We start from the raw sequence: 15,612 nt of genomic DNA on the forward strand, positions 1-15,612 counted from the left end.
AAAAAGATGTGTCCTCTATAGTATCAGACCTCACCGAGTAGTTAATTATAGGCATAGACCGATTCATACCATCTAAAAAATTCCAACAAAACAACAGCCATGGTTCTCCTCAGAATGTGCTGCTGCCATCGCACACAGAAATCACTTTTTCCATAGCTACCAACATAATAGATGCACTGAGACTAAAGCTGCTTTCAGGAACGCCAGCAACCACTGTAAAAGAGTAATAAAAAATGCAAGAGAGCTATATGCCCAGTCTGTTAAATCCAAAGTAGCTGATCAGCGGCTTGGTTCCCACCAGTTTTTGCAAATAACAAATAGGATCCTGAACAGAAGTGTGCGTTCTATCCCAACCATTATCAATGGACCAGAGGTCATCTTGTCAGCTTCAGACAAGGCCAAACTATTTGCAAAGAACTTTGCAGCTAATTCTACCCTATGCGACAAAGGCCATCAACTCCCCATAATTCCTCCTATAACACAGAACACGCTAGGTAACATACAAATATCTGTGCATGAGGTCGCCAAACTAATCAAGAACCTTGATTCCAGTAAAGCAACTGGCCCTGACGGCATCCCAATTATAATGCTGAAAAAGCTCCAACCAGAACTTGCCCCCATACTTACAAAACTGTTTAAGCATTGCATTAAGGAGAAGTGCTTTCCAACACCCTGGAAAACCTCATCAGTATTCCCTGTATTTTAAGAATTCAAGTCTCCTGTGTGTCATGAGTAAGTTGCTGGAATCCATATTAAATAGAGAAATAGCCAACCACCTCAGCAGAAATAACCTTCTTAGTGACACACAATTAGGTTTCCATTCTGCAAGATCTACCGCAGATGTGCTAACAGTTATATCTCATAGGATTAGTAAATTTCTTGACAAAGGCTTCCTTTCTAGGACAATTGCTCTTGACATATCAAAGGCCTTCGATAACTTATGGCATAAAGGCCTACTTCACAAGATTTCCAGCTACGGTATAACTGGGAATGTTCTCTCTATCATTAAGTCATTTCTCTCTGATAGAGTAATGGTTGATGGACAAAAATCAGAGGCCTACAGTATTAATGCTGGAGTCCCTCAGGGGTCAATCCTAGGCCCAACTCTCTTCTTGATCTACATCAATGATCTCCCAAAACACATACTTAAATCATTCGTTGCCATCTATGTTGATGACACAACCATCTACAGCAACACATCAAAGCCTGTAAATGACAAAGCTCTCTCTGATTCTCTCTCCTATGATCTCGAGTGCGTGGTTCAGTGGGGGAAGACGTGGCTGGTTACCTCCTGATCTGAAATGGAATACGTACATCAAGTCTGTTGCCAAGGTCGCTGGAAAGATGGTGGGATCCTTCTACCGCTCCAGAAGATATCTCATTACTGATGCAATTCTCTATCTATATAAAAGCCAAGTACGTCCAAGGATGGAATACTGTTGCCATATCTGGGCAGGAGCTGCCAAAAACAGCCTATCATGCCTTGACAGAGTACAAAATAGCCTTCGTGGTTTAGTGGGGGATGCCCTTTTCTCTACCCTGCAACCCCTCTCCCACAGAAGAGACGTTGCGAGCCTATCCTTGTTTTATCGTTATTTTCATGGAAGGTGCTCGTCTGAACTCCAATCTCTGGTCCCCCCTCGCCAATCTTTCACGAAAACCACCTGTCTAGCTGAATCCACTGTGAAAAATTTTCCCCACTCTATATCGGATTCCATGAACAAAGCTTCTTTCTTAGAACTGCACGCCTGTGGAACTCTGTTCCGTCTGCCTGCTTCCCTCCGGACTACAACTTGGATGTCTTCAAGTCTAATGTTAACAAATTCCTAATGAACCGCCCCCTTAAGTAAACACTTCATCAAATCTCCACACTAACGTAATGTACTTGCAATAACCCTTATCCCTGAGTGGCTTCCTGGCCTTGATAAGTGGTGATCACTGTGTAAAAAAAAAAAAAAAAAAAAAAACACAAAGGAACTACAATCCACATTTAGCTATGGTTAAACATCAACTTGTGTTCAATGAAATGTATATAATGCCCGTTTTGAAATGACATAATCTGAAAAAGAGTTGACATTCTGTCAAACAAAAGTATCTAGAGACACACAAATTCATTTCTTTGCTTTTCTCTTACAGTGATTGATGTTTCTCCAGCCATTCCAATAATAATGGGTGCCAACATAGGTACTTCCGTAACCAATACTGTTGTCTCAATGGCACAGTATGGGGATCGGAATGAGTTCCGAAGATCTTTTGGTGCTGCTACTGTCCATGATATGTTTAACTGGCTCAGTGTAATTATTCTGCTTCCCTTGGAAATCTGTACAGGTAAGCAATGCAAATAGATCATGATCATTGTTTCCAGCTGGACAAAATCTACGATTATGACTTTCCATTTTTCAATACATATTTATATTTTATTGATTTTTTTAACCAATTGTTCTCTTCCTTCTTAATAAATTACTTATTTTAATAATTGTTATCTGACATTTTTCGTAAAACAGAAATATGTTTAAGAAATTTTCAGAAGTAATCTTAGTGTAATAGAGTATTGTTATGTGTTTTTCTTGCATATCATAAAAATAGATCTGAGGTACAATGGATTACAATTGACAGGGGAAACCTTGGGGTCAACTAAAGTCTTATATGAAAATTAAATAGTTGATTAGTTGGCGAAGCCACATGACATAGAAGAGATTTGAAATCAGATTTAAGTTGCTATTAGGATTTTTATGAAATTTAATTTTATATATATATAGTAGAAATGGTAATTAATAAAAACTGAAGAAAGTGCTCAATACTGTTGTAGAGCAAATATGCGTTTTATTTTTTATTACCGTATCTTTCTGTTAAGTTACATTATTGTTTCAGCTACCCGGTCGTTTTTTTGGCCGTCTGTAGCGTCCTCAGACTTTTACAGAAATGTTTGTTATGATGGGATGAAATAGTGAATGATGTCAGGGGAGGGGTGCGATATATATATATAATATTTAATTCAACACTATATATACATATTTCAAAGGTGTACCAGTGGTTTCATTGCGTTGAATCAACCATAAGGGGTTGGAAGGAGTCAGCGCAAATTCATCAGTGACTTTGAAAAAGTGAAACAATTCAAAGTAAACAAACCTCTTATGGTTGATTCAACACAATGAAACCACTGGTACGCCTTTGAAATATACAGTGTTGAAATAAATATTGTATCTTCACAAAGGCTTTTGACTCGATGGACAGGGAAGGCCTGTGGAAGATCATGTCAAAGTTTGGTTGCCCGGACAAGTTTGTGAATATTGTAAGACAGTTCCATGATGGCACGAGTAACTGATGACGGTGACATCTCAACCCCTTTTTTCCTTTTCAGCGTAAAACAAGGTTGCGTGCTAGCTAGTGTTGGGACGATTCCTAATTTTTATACGATTCCGATTCCAGGAAAATATTGATTAACGATTCCGATACCAAGTACGATTCCGATTCCTAGGGAATTATTGTTTTGAAATATACCAGGTAGTTTTATACTTATGGTCGGTAGTTCCCAAATATGTTCCCTAACTTTGGAAGAGATATTTTATGTCTACACCAGTACACCGTCATGTTTTGGTTTAAATAAAATTATTATATAATAAACTAAACGGAAAACTTAGCAAAATTTATTTTAGAGAAAATTTATTTTACTTAATTGGAATACAGAAAAAAAAACTCAAAGAAAATAGAATTTATCCTTCAGAGAAAAAACAAATAAAACAGAATTTATATAACAGAACAAAAACAAGAAAATTAGAGAATAAATACACACGATTCATTATTTTGGTCCTCATAATTAACAGATTTAATGAATTAAATAAAAAAAATATAGCGGAAGAGAAAGAAAATATATACTAATTAAATATAAAAAAGATAAATATTTAATTTAATAATTTATAAATGAACGTGCGTAATGAAAAAAAAAAACAATATACCATGTGACATGGCGCCGTAGATACAAAGTTAACGACCATATATGAGAAATACCATTAATCGAAAGTTTTTGTGTTTTATACCAAAAAGGTAGGTATAGCGAAAAGTTACAATTAAAGGAATTTCAAAAACGATTTTTTGTTTGGCTATTGATAGTTGTATTTGTGACGGCAGTTCTTCAGACCTTCATAATTCACAAGGAGTAGTTAACACCTATTATTTTTTCTTACTTTTTCATTGCTTTTACACGTTGTTTCTAATGTGAAGAATAAGTTTAGCCAAACTAATTTTGAAATAGGGTATATCAAAGGAACACATATAAAAATGATACCACTATAAAAAACAAATGAAATACTATATAAAATTGAGCAAACATAATTACCAAAATTACAGAAAACGATAAAAAAAAAAAAAAATGGTGAAGTTTGTTAAGTGAAATGAATTATGGAAAGAAAATTAATTGAACTAATAGAAATGTTAAATAAAAAAATGTCACATTTCAATATTTTTTTAATAATTAAATTCTCAGGGTTGTCGAAATTAAAAATTAAGTGATTTTTATTTTATTAGACTTCTTTCGAAGCTTGTTACCTTGAAAAATACATTTAAAACCCTGTTTTTTTAAATAAATTGAAAAATAAACGCAATTAAAAAAATTTAATTGATAATTGAAACTTTAAAAACATATTAAACATTGAAAAATTACTTATCTCACAAATTAATGTCCAATAAAGTAGGTCCAGTCTTCATACAAGAATTCGGTTATAATAAATATATCTTTCCCAAACTTAAAAATTAAATCTTTTTTTTTTTTTTTTTTTTTTTTTTTTTTTTTTTTTTTTTTTGAGAGAGAGAGTGCTTTAAAATCGCCGGGGAGTGCCGCCTAAAATTTTAAAGAAGTAAATTTTAGGAGTTTAATGCCTTTCAAAGACGGTTATCATAATTTATTATCATCATTTAATTTCCTTTTTTTCCTCCCCCCCACACCTTTCCACGTGGTTCAGTAGTTAACCAGTGCTCCTGTTGCTGTCAGTCAGCTATCTTTACCTAAGTTTTAATTTCTAGTTAAAAGAATTTTTCATGAATAGAATCAGCATTTTTAAAAATTATTTTTTTAGTTGTATATATTGTATTTACTCTTTGAAGTTAAGGAGGGTTAAAAAAAATTGGTGACACCTAGATGGTGACGTAGGCAAAAAAAAAAAAAAAAAAAGACACTGCGATTTCGACCCTCACTAATAAAACTGCTCTGAGTGACTAGTTGGTAATTTTTTGTTCCTTTTCTTTTTTATTTTGCTCCTCCAATTTATTTGGATGCATCATACTTAAATGTTTTAACATGTTGGTTGTGGTCATGTTAGATGGTTTTATTCCTCGCGATATTTTAATTTGATAGATTTTGCAAATGGCTTTCAACTCATCATCTTCATCAACTTCAAAAAGTTTCCATGGAAGACTTTTTTTTGGACTTTGGCGTTGTGCGTTCTATCCCAACCATTATCAATGGATCAGAGGTCATCTAGTCAGCGTCAGACAGGGCCAAACTATTTGCAAAGAACTTTGCAGCTAATTCTACCCTATGCGACGAAGGCCATCAACTCCTCATATTTCCTCCTACAACACAGAACAAGCTAGGTAACATACAAATATCCGTGCATGAGGTCGCCAAGCTAATCAAGAACCTAGATTCTAGTAAGGCAACTGGCCCTGATGGCATCCCAATTATAGTGTTAAAAAAGCTTCAACCAGAACTTGCCCCCATACTTACGAAACTATTTAAGCGCTGCCTTAAGAAGAAGTGCTTTCCGACCCCCTGGAAGACCTCATCAGTTTGCCCTGTGTTTAAGAATTCAGGTGATAAGTCCTCTCCCTCTCAGTACAGACCAATAAGTCTCCTGTGTGTTATGAGTAAGTTGCTGGAATCCATATTAAATAGAGAAATAGTCAACCATCTCAGCAGGAATAACCTTCTTAGTGACACACAATATGGTTTCCGCTCTGCAAGATCTACCGCAGATGTGCTGACGGTTATATCCCACAGGATTAGTGAATCTCTTGACAAAGGCTTCCTTTCTAGGGCAATTGCTCTTGACATATCAAAGGCCTTCGACAAGGTATGGCATAAGGGTCTACTTCACAAGATTTCCAGCTACGGTATAACTGGAAATGTGTTCTCTATCATTAAATCATTTCTCTCCGATAGGCTCATAAGCGTAGTGGTAGATGGACAAAAATCGGAGGCCTGCAATATAAATGCTGGAGTCCCTCAGGGGTCAATCCTGGGCCCAACTCTCTTCCTGATCTACATCAATGACCTCCCTAAACACATACTTAAATCATTCGTTGACATCTATGCTGATGACACGACCATCTACGGCAACACATCAAAGGCTGTAAATGACAAAGTTCTCTCGGATTCTCTCTCCTCTGATCTCGAGCGTGTGGTTCAGTGGGGGAAGATGTGGCTGGTTACCTTTAATGCATCCAAAACCAAACTCCTATCCTTACATCATCAACGCTCTGATCCCCAGCTGGCATCAATTGTGATGGATGGCTCTCGTCTGGGTGAGGCCCTGTGTTTTGACAAGCTTCTGGCTTTGACCTTTACTCCTGATCTGAAATGGAACACGTACATCAAGTCTGTTGCCAAGGTCGCTGGAAAGATGGTGGGATCCTTCTACCGCTCCAGAAGATATCTCACTACTGATGCAATTCTCTATCTATATAAAAGCCAAGTATGTCCAAGGATGGAATACTGTTGCCATATCTGGGCAGGAGCTGCCAAAAACAGCCTATCATGCCTTGACAGAGTACAAAATAGTCTTCGTAGTTTAGTGGGGGATGCTCTTTTCTCTACCCTGCAACCTCTCTCCCATAGAAGAGACGTTGCGAGCCTATCCTTGTTTGATCATTATTTTCATGGCAGGTGCTCGTCTGAACTCCAATCTCTGGTCCCCCCTCGCCAATCTTTCACGAAAAACACCCGTCTAGCTGAATCCACTGTGAAAAATTTCCCCCACTCTATATCTGTGCCTAAATCAAAACGCGGATTCCATGAACAAAGCTTCTTTCTTAGAACTGCACGCCTGTGGAACTCTGTTCCGTGTGCCTGCTTCCCTCCGGGCTACAACTTGGATGTCTTCAAATCCAATGTTAACAAATTCCTAATGAACCGCGCCCCTAATTAAACACTTCATCAAATCTCCACACTAACGTAATGTACTTGCAATAACCCTTATCCCTGAGTGGCTTCCTGGCCTTGATAAGTGGTGATCACTGTGTAAAAAAAAAAAAAAAAAAAAAATCCGCTAAAAAAGACAAAAAGAAAAAAATATAAAGGGATGGGGCGGTAAATTGTACCAACCGGTAGTTAACAAAAAAAACTTATAGAATTTAATTTTTGAAACCAATGTATAAAAGTTTACATAATGAAATGCAAATATGCATTTTCTTTTGAACTTTTTTTTTTGGTTGACTGTTTTCAATTCACACATGGTTGATGCGGTTCAATATTGCTAAACTATAAGTCTTAAGTAAAATTCTATTCATAAATACTTTTTAAAATGAAATTATTTAATTAATCGTAAATATTATTTAGACATAAAAATTAATTGATTACAAAACCTTTTAAAAATATATATATTAATTTCTTTTTCGTTCGGCAAAAAACTGCGCAAAACACTTTTAATTTTCAATTTAAAATTCTAGAAAAAAGATTATATTATTCTGCTTTTAATATAATCAAATTCAGGGTTTTATCTTTCTGGAGAAAAAAATTTTAAAAATGGATTTTATTTCAATAAAATTAAAAAAAAAAACTTGACTGAATTGAATTAATTACCCTTGAATTAACGAAGGGGTTATTTAATAACTTTAGGTTTGGAAGAGATAGGTATGGGGTCGATTTTTTGGAAACATCAAAAGAAGCCGACAACTGTCAAAACTTTGCGAAATAATACGTGATCAATTTCATTTTAGAGATATTTCTTTCAAAAGCCTTCTTTTAAAAAAAGAAAAAAAGTACATTGTTCTATTAAACCGTTTACTGTTTAAATAATTTGACTTTGCTCGTTTTATTTTAAGAAAATATAAGTTGAAAAAGCATTTTCATTCAGTATTAGAAGATTTGTCAGTAAAAAAAAACAATCGCCAAAAAGATAAGCGTTTTTTTTATTTTTACTCGCAATGTAGAGCCCTGCATACTTCTTTTCAAGTTAACTCTTTTGTAGTTTTGATTACAATAGATCTGAATGAATGAACCTTGTAAGGGAGGGGCACTAAGCATTGTCCTGTTAATAATGAATTTCTTTGGTTTCTTTTTATAACATGCTGCATTTCTCTCTTGCGGTTAGAAATATCAGGAATTTTTTTTCTTTTTTTCAACATCAGACTAAAAGAATCGTAATGAAGGAATCGGAAAATTAAGGTATTTTTTAACGATGCGATTCTGATTCCGATACCTCCCAAAATACACGATTCTTACGATTAACGATTCTGATTCCGATTAATCGTCCCACCACTAGTGCTAGCTTTTCAGCATGACGTTTTCGGCAATGCTGACTGATGCCTTCATGGAAGTTACTCCTGGCATCTAAATCCGGTACCGGTGTGATGGGAAGCTCTTCAATCTTCGCCGTCTACAAGCTGTCAGTAAAGTCAAAGAAACAGTAATCAGAGATCTCCTTTTTGCTGACGACTTTGCTCTCAATGCCACCAAAGAGCATGAAATGCAACTGGAAGGGGACAAATTTTCTTCAGCATGTGAGAACTTCGGACTTACAATAAGTATGAGCAAGACAGAAGTCATGCACCAGCCTGCTCCTGGCAACACGTACCAGGAGCCGAACATCCAAGTAAACTGTCAGAGCTTGAAAGCAGTAGACCATTTCACCTACCTTGGCAGTACACTCTCTCGTGCTGCCAACATCGACATCGAAATCACCAACCGCATTCCCAAGGCCAGCAGCTCCTTTGGAAAACTAAGGAAAACAGTCTGGGAACGAAGAGGAATTCAGCAGTACACAAAGGTCAAAGTGTACAAAGCAGTGGTCCTGACATCTCTTCTATATGGTTGTGAAACGTGGGTCATCTACAGACGTCACGAAAAACAACTAAACCACTTCCATCTTCGATGTCTTCGGAACATCTTGAACATTCGCTGGCAAGACAAGATCCCAGACACTGATGTTCTCGAGAGGTCCAAGCTCCCAAGTGTCATCACTACGATCCACAAAGTGCAAACGCGCTGGGTGGGCCACGTGTATCGGATGACAGACTCACGCATACCAAAACAACTGCTCTATGGTGAACTCCGGTGAGGAATGAGAAGAGCTGGTGAACAGCGCAAACGGTTCAAAGACACTCTGATGTCCTATATGAAAGACTTCAACATTGACATGAACTCATGGGAAAGCAGTGCTTCCGACAGGCCAACCTGGCACCGCTTGGTACACAAGAGCTCTCTGCTCATGGAGGCAAGACGAACTGAATCTGCAAAAGAGAAGCGCGCTGCGCGAAAATCCCGAGATGCTGAAGTGGCCGTCTTCAGCCACTGGTGTCCAACATGTGGCAGGGGCTTCCGCACCTGGATTGGACTGATCAGCCACCTACGGACACACAACTAGTTGTCTATGGTAATAATCGACTCCGATTGATGAACACACATACAGTGTTGAAATAAATATTGTATCTTCAGCTCTCAATCCACAATCAAGCACTTTATTGGATTTTTTCCATCGCCTTCTGACATGCTATTTCAGTATTTACTCCAAATAGTGCTTCAATCATAAATGAGTAGAATTTAGTAACATATAAATATAAAATATAAGTTGCACAGAAACGTTTGTGGTTTGCTCTTAAAAGGAATTTATTAGGCTAACTGTGAAGAATAATATTCTACAGTCCTTTTCATAAGCAAATAATATTTAAACCAATCAAAGTGATATCGACACCATTCCCTTCCTCATTCTCAACAACTAATAACATTTTCCCAGTTTTCATAAGGATTTGTATGCTGACTTAATGAGAACAATCATGTCAGAAACTATGCAAATTTAGCTCCATCTCTAAGCTATGTTTTTTTTTATTCTGCAAGACATGTTAATTTCCAAACTTTTTCAAAATAGTAGTTTTGGATTTAAACTAAGTGTAATAGTTTATGATATGTCGTGTATAATTCTAAGTAAGCGTTTAACAATCAACCTGTTCTAGTTGGTGTTGGTTTATAACTATAAGCTATCTGCTCATATGCAAATTATACTTAATTTGCATATCACTACATCTACCTATAACGGAGGGGATTTATGCTGCGAGTACTTCTTGTACTTCTTCTCGTGTCCTTCTGAACATCTTCCTTTATCTCTCTCCTTTTCCTTGGAGATCTGGATCTATCACGTCTTTCCCTATAATCGCAGTTTTCCTCCTGCGTATTCTGATCTTCCTCTTCTGCTTTGCCCCATTCTACTTCTTCTTCTTCTACCTCGTCTCTCTCTACTTCTTCCTCCGCAATCTCATTCTGCAGTAACTCTTCTGTTACATCAATAATGGGCAGCTCTGAAGGCATTTCCTCATCTGATTGTTTTCCTTAGGATCTTATTTGGTCAGCATGAGCTAGAACACTATCCTCGTTTTCTTTATTCATCATCATGCAGTTCGTCAGTCTTGACGATGACTAATTTTTTATCCAAACTTCTTTATTTAATATTGTAGTATTATGGCCTTTCTGCATAATAAATTCTGCTGCCTCGGCTTCCATATTCCTATTTCTTTTGTACCATATCTTTTGATTTGTGGCATATGACATAGTCAAAAGCGATCTTAATTGTCTGCTCATTAAGGCAGATGGACTTTCTGGCCTGCCTGCATGCTGAATTGTTCTATAACTTAGTAATAGTCTTGGTAGGAAAGCATCAATTTTTTCCTTCTGTTGCATGCATGCCCTTTTTACCGTCTTGACCATTCTTTCCTCTATCCCATTACTTTGAAAGTGGTGGTGAGGAGTCTTGTAAAGTCTGCATTCTATTTTTCTTAGCCATTCATGCAAATCAGCAGCTGCAAATTCTGGTGCGTTATAAGCAATGGCGGCTCGTGCCTGGTGCTGTGGAACTGCAGCACCCCCAAGTCATTTTTACTCATTATTATCGATACACGTTAAAAAGAATACGTTTATTTTTTTTCTTTCTATGTACTAATATATCATATTAATTATATATATATAATCCTTAAGCTTAATGTCGATAATTGTCTCCATACTCATATAAGCATAAAAGCAAAACTTTGCTTGGAGCTTCGAAATTCACAGATACACTTTCTTAGTGAAATTCGCTTGTGCCCATGCCCGATCTAGAACGGTTAATATGAGTCAATTTGGAACTGTAGTTTTCGCAGTTCCAAACGCGGTGTTTGCGCGTTTTCGCGTTTACGCTTATTTTTTTTTTTTTTTTTTAAGAGGCTTTGTTTACAGATGTTTTCTTTTTATTATTATTAAAAAGTGTAACGTGTTCTTGTAAATAAAATCTCCACCTTAAAAAAAAAATTCCCACACTTTTAAATGCGATTTAAGCAGACAAAAATATACAATATGCTAAATTTTTTTTTTTTTTTAATTAAAAGTGTTCTGGCTTTTAGCCTGGAAGTTACCAACGCAACTAATGTTATTATTTTTTTTTTTACCTATATGGCTTATTTTATTTGTATTTTTAAGTAGTTTGAAATTTATTTATTTTGTAGTAGTTTAACTTTCAGTTAGAAATGTTTTTACCTTATATATATATATATATATATATATATATATATATATATATATATATATATATATGAATATATATATACATATATATATACACGCACATATATATACACACACGTATATACACACACACACATATATATATACACATATATACACCCACACACACATATATATATACACACACATATATATATACACACACATATATACACATATATATACACACACACACATATATACACATATATATATGCACACACATATATATATATACGCACACACATATATATACACACATTATATATATATATACACACACATTATATATATATATATATATATATATATATATATATATATATATATATATATATATATATATATAAAGCTTTAGCATTTATTTACATCCCACGAGGACAAAGCAAGAAGTTTTGCACTTTGAACAAAGTTTTTTTTAATTAAAATGTGCAATAACAAGACGAGTATGTATAACCGTTTTTATAATAAGCTTTACAACTTTTTATATAAAAATAAAAACAAACCAAAGTTTGTTTTTATTTTTATATAAAAAGTTGTAAAAAGATTTGTAAATGTATCTTTAATTTTTTTTTGTTTGCTCATAGTACAAACATGTAAACTTTTTTATTCTATATTTTATTTACAAAGTTTTGTTATAAACACACATTTTTAAATTTTAAATAAAACTGTTATCCAATAAAAACATTTTTAAATGGTAATCTCCTAACTTTACCATCGTCTGCAGGCAAAAATTTTGTTTTTATGAAAAAATAAATTATTAAAAAATTGTAAATAAAATGTATTTAAACAATGTTTTTTGTTTGTTTGCCTGCGGTAAAGTTTTATTTAATCTGTAAAGTTTAAAAGAAATATATTTGTATATTTTTTTTTCTGTAAAGTGTATACAATTTTAAATAGTGTTTTTTGATTAAAATGTTTTTGCGTATTACCCCTTTTTCGACGGCTTATAATGGCAAAGTTAAAAATATTTGTATTAAACAAACAATTTTAATGACAAGCTTATTTTGTTATACGCCTATTTTTAATTAACAACAAGCTTTTTATAAATAAAACCATTGTTAAATAGTAAAACTTTTTTCGTTAATAAAAATCTGTGACCTAAAAGTTATAAAAGTATGATTCAACTCAGTTAGAACTTCCGGTTCAGTTGAATCACAAAAAGAGGATCACGTAAACATTGTATTCCTTCTACCCTAATTGATATTCTACTAATAGACTACCTAGTACTTACCTTTCCCAAGACAATTGATATAAAAAGAATTTAACCATGGTCTCCTTGCACCCCCAAGAAATAACTTCTGCGACGGTAAATGAACTTCAACAGATTGAGTTTTCACAGCTGTCTCTCCATGATAAAGTTGTAATTAAGAAAAGAAGCCGTTCAACGCCTGATATTCAAATATCCCAGCCAGGCATTAGCAACAACAAAGTGTATATTCATAGCTTTAATGGTACCAACGGAAAAGTTAGCTTTGCGGCTGTGAACTAAAAAAGGTATTGTTCTGCTTTCCTTGTTTGTTGTTAGGGGGTGATGTAACATGGACAAAAGATAGTTTCAGAACTATTAGCAAAATGAAAGATAGAACTGAAAAGCATGGAGAAGCACGTTGACAATGTAGTTTCCCTATCAATTTTGGGGACCATAAATATTAAAGCAAAACTTAGTGAGGCCTGCAGACTTTCAATCAATCATCATAACATGAATGTTAAGAAGAACCGTGAAATTTTATCTAAAATAATAGATTGTATTTTCTTTTGTGGGAACTTTGAAACTCCCTTACGAGGACATGATGAAAAAGATGATTCAGTAAATCCAAGTGTATTTAGAGGATTTTTAAATTTTGCATCTTAATTAGATCCAGATTTAAAGAATCACTTAGAAACCAGTAATGTCTTCAAAGGTGTTTCCAAGACTATTCAGAATGACATACTTGACTGTCTTTTACAAATATACCGTGATGAAATAAGGGCAGAAATTAGCAAAGCTTCCTTTGTAGCTGTCATGGCTGATGAAATAACAAATGTGTCTGAACATACACAAATGATCATTGTTTTACGGTACGTTTTGGATGAAAAAATACTTGAAAGCATTTGGGGATTCTTTATTCCAGAAAACCAAACCGCTGATGGGATATCAAAATGTATTCTACAACAATTAGATATAATCCTTCAAGGGAATAACCAAAAACTGATAGCTCAGACATTTGATGATGCAAATGTGATGAAAGGCAAAAAAGCTGGTGCTCAGGCGAAAATAAAAGCAGTTTATAGTAATGCGCATTTCACTCACTGTTATGCGCATCAACTTAATTTAATAATGAGGAATGCAGCAAGCATTACACGAAATGCTAGAATATTTATCTCTAACATTTTGGCTATTCCGACTTTCTTTTCTAGATCACCACAGCGTCTGTCCATTTTTCAAGAAGCATCTGGATGTAAGTGTATCCGCCACAAGGTGGAACTTTAACATACATAAATAGAGTTCATGAAAATGTTCAAGCATAAAAAATGGTCACTGAAATTCAGTCAACATCATATGTAGATGAGACCGTTGCAGAAGCGACAGGAATTCTGAAATATTTGAACGATGAAATTTCATATTTTGGTTTGAGCTATTTCATAAAATTATGTCTCATGTTGAAATTATTTCTCGGGAAATTAGCATATATAAAGTCAATAACAAATTTCAAAACTGCTATTTTAGAGATAAGAAACACCAAATACTGTGAAAATTCTTCACAAACACTCAAGGGCGAAGCTAAAGAACTGTGTGACTATATATCTGTTGATATAACAGACAGATATTCTTCAACTAAACATTCAATACTTGTTAAATTGTTTTACAAGATAAGCTTTGCTAGTTTTAAGAAAAAAACTTCCTACAGAAGAGATATCCTTGACAACTGAAGCATATCCCATGATTGACAAAGAAAAGTTTGAAATTGAGCTAGAAATATTTTATAGTAGGTCAGATATCCATGAATATTGCAAAGTAATTGATCTCCTGAAATTTATTTTGGAAAATAATTTAAACGATGTTCTTAGTGAAATCACAAAACTCATAAAAATTATCTAGACAATTCCCATGACTACATAGAACATTGTTTTTCAACTCTGAAAAGAATAAAAACTTATCTAAGGAACACCATGGGTTACGAAAGACTAAATGAACTTGCAGTGCTTTCAAGTGATAAAAAAGTTCTTCAGCAGTCATTCAGAAGTTAAGGAGAAAATTATATCAATCTTTTCTTACAAATTAAAACAAGGAGAATGAAGTTTACTTTCAAATGAATGTAATAAGTAAAATATTTAAAATATTTACATCTATTTAGGATTCCTTTAAGTTATTGTATTTTTATATGTGTGCATATGTATAAATTATGTATATTTTTATGTTTGTTTTATGTTTACACAATATTAAAACAATAGGTGTTTTCTTTATAACAGCACCCCCACTAATCTTAGGCATGAGCCGCCACTGGTTATAAGTCACCAATGTTCTCGGTATCCCATTTCTCGAATTCACAGTATTTACTCGCACTTCTAAATTGGTGTAAATATTTTACTATCGGTTCATCCACTTCCTACTTCATTGCCATAAACTTGGTTCTGCGATCACCAGTCTTTTCTTCGGCCTTATGTTTCCCTTGATAACCTGACTTATTTCTTAGAAAGTCATTTCTTCTAGTTCTCGAGGGTAAACCATTGTAGCACCTTCATAATTGCTCACAACCAGCATTAGCCATGAACAAGTCGGTGATTTCATGCTCCTCTCCTTGTTTTTTGTTGTTTTTCAACTTTTTGCTTCTCGCATTAGCAGCGAAGTAACAAATCCACGTATCTACATATTCTGGGTCTTCAAGGAT

At 34.6% G+C, this 15,612-nt stretch overlaps 1 protein-coding gene across 1 annotated transcript in view; it reads left to right on the forward strand.

Annotated features, from left to right (window-relative positions):
• Nucleotides 1-15,612, forward strand: part of LOC145259881 (sodium-dependent phosphate transport protein 2A-like) — a 287,103-nt gene that overhangs the window by 186,933 nt on the left and 84,558 nt on the right. The window contains exon 5 of the mRNA XM_080117759.1: nucleotides 2,137-2,328. Coding sequence (XP_079973885.1) covers nucleotides 2,137-2,328 — 192 coding nt within the window. The remainder of the gene's footprint in view (nucleotides 1-2,136; nucleotides 2,329-15,612) is intronic.

The sequence above is a fragment of the Euprymna scolopes genome, chromosome 35 (assembly GCF_053919585.1).
Source record: "Euprymna scolopes isolate OS-2025 chromosome 35, ASM5391958v1, whole genome shotgun sequence".
In the NCBI taxonomy this organism is placed as follows: domain Eukaryota; kingdom Metazoa; phylum Mollusca; class Cephalopoda; order Sepiida; family Sepiolidae; genus Euprymna; species Euprymna scolopes.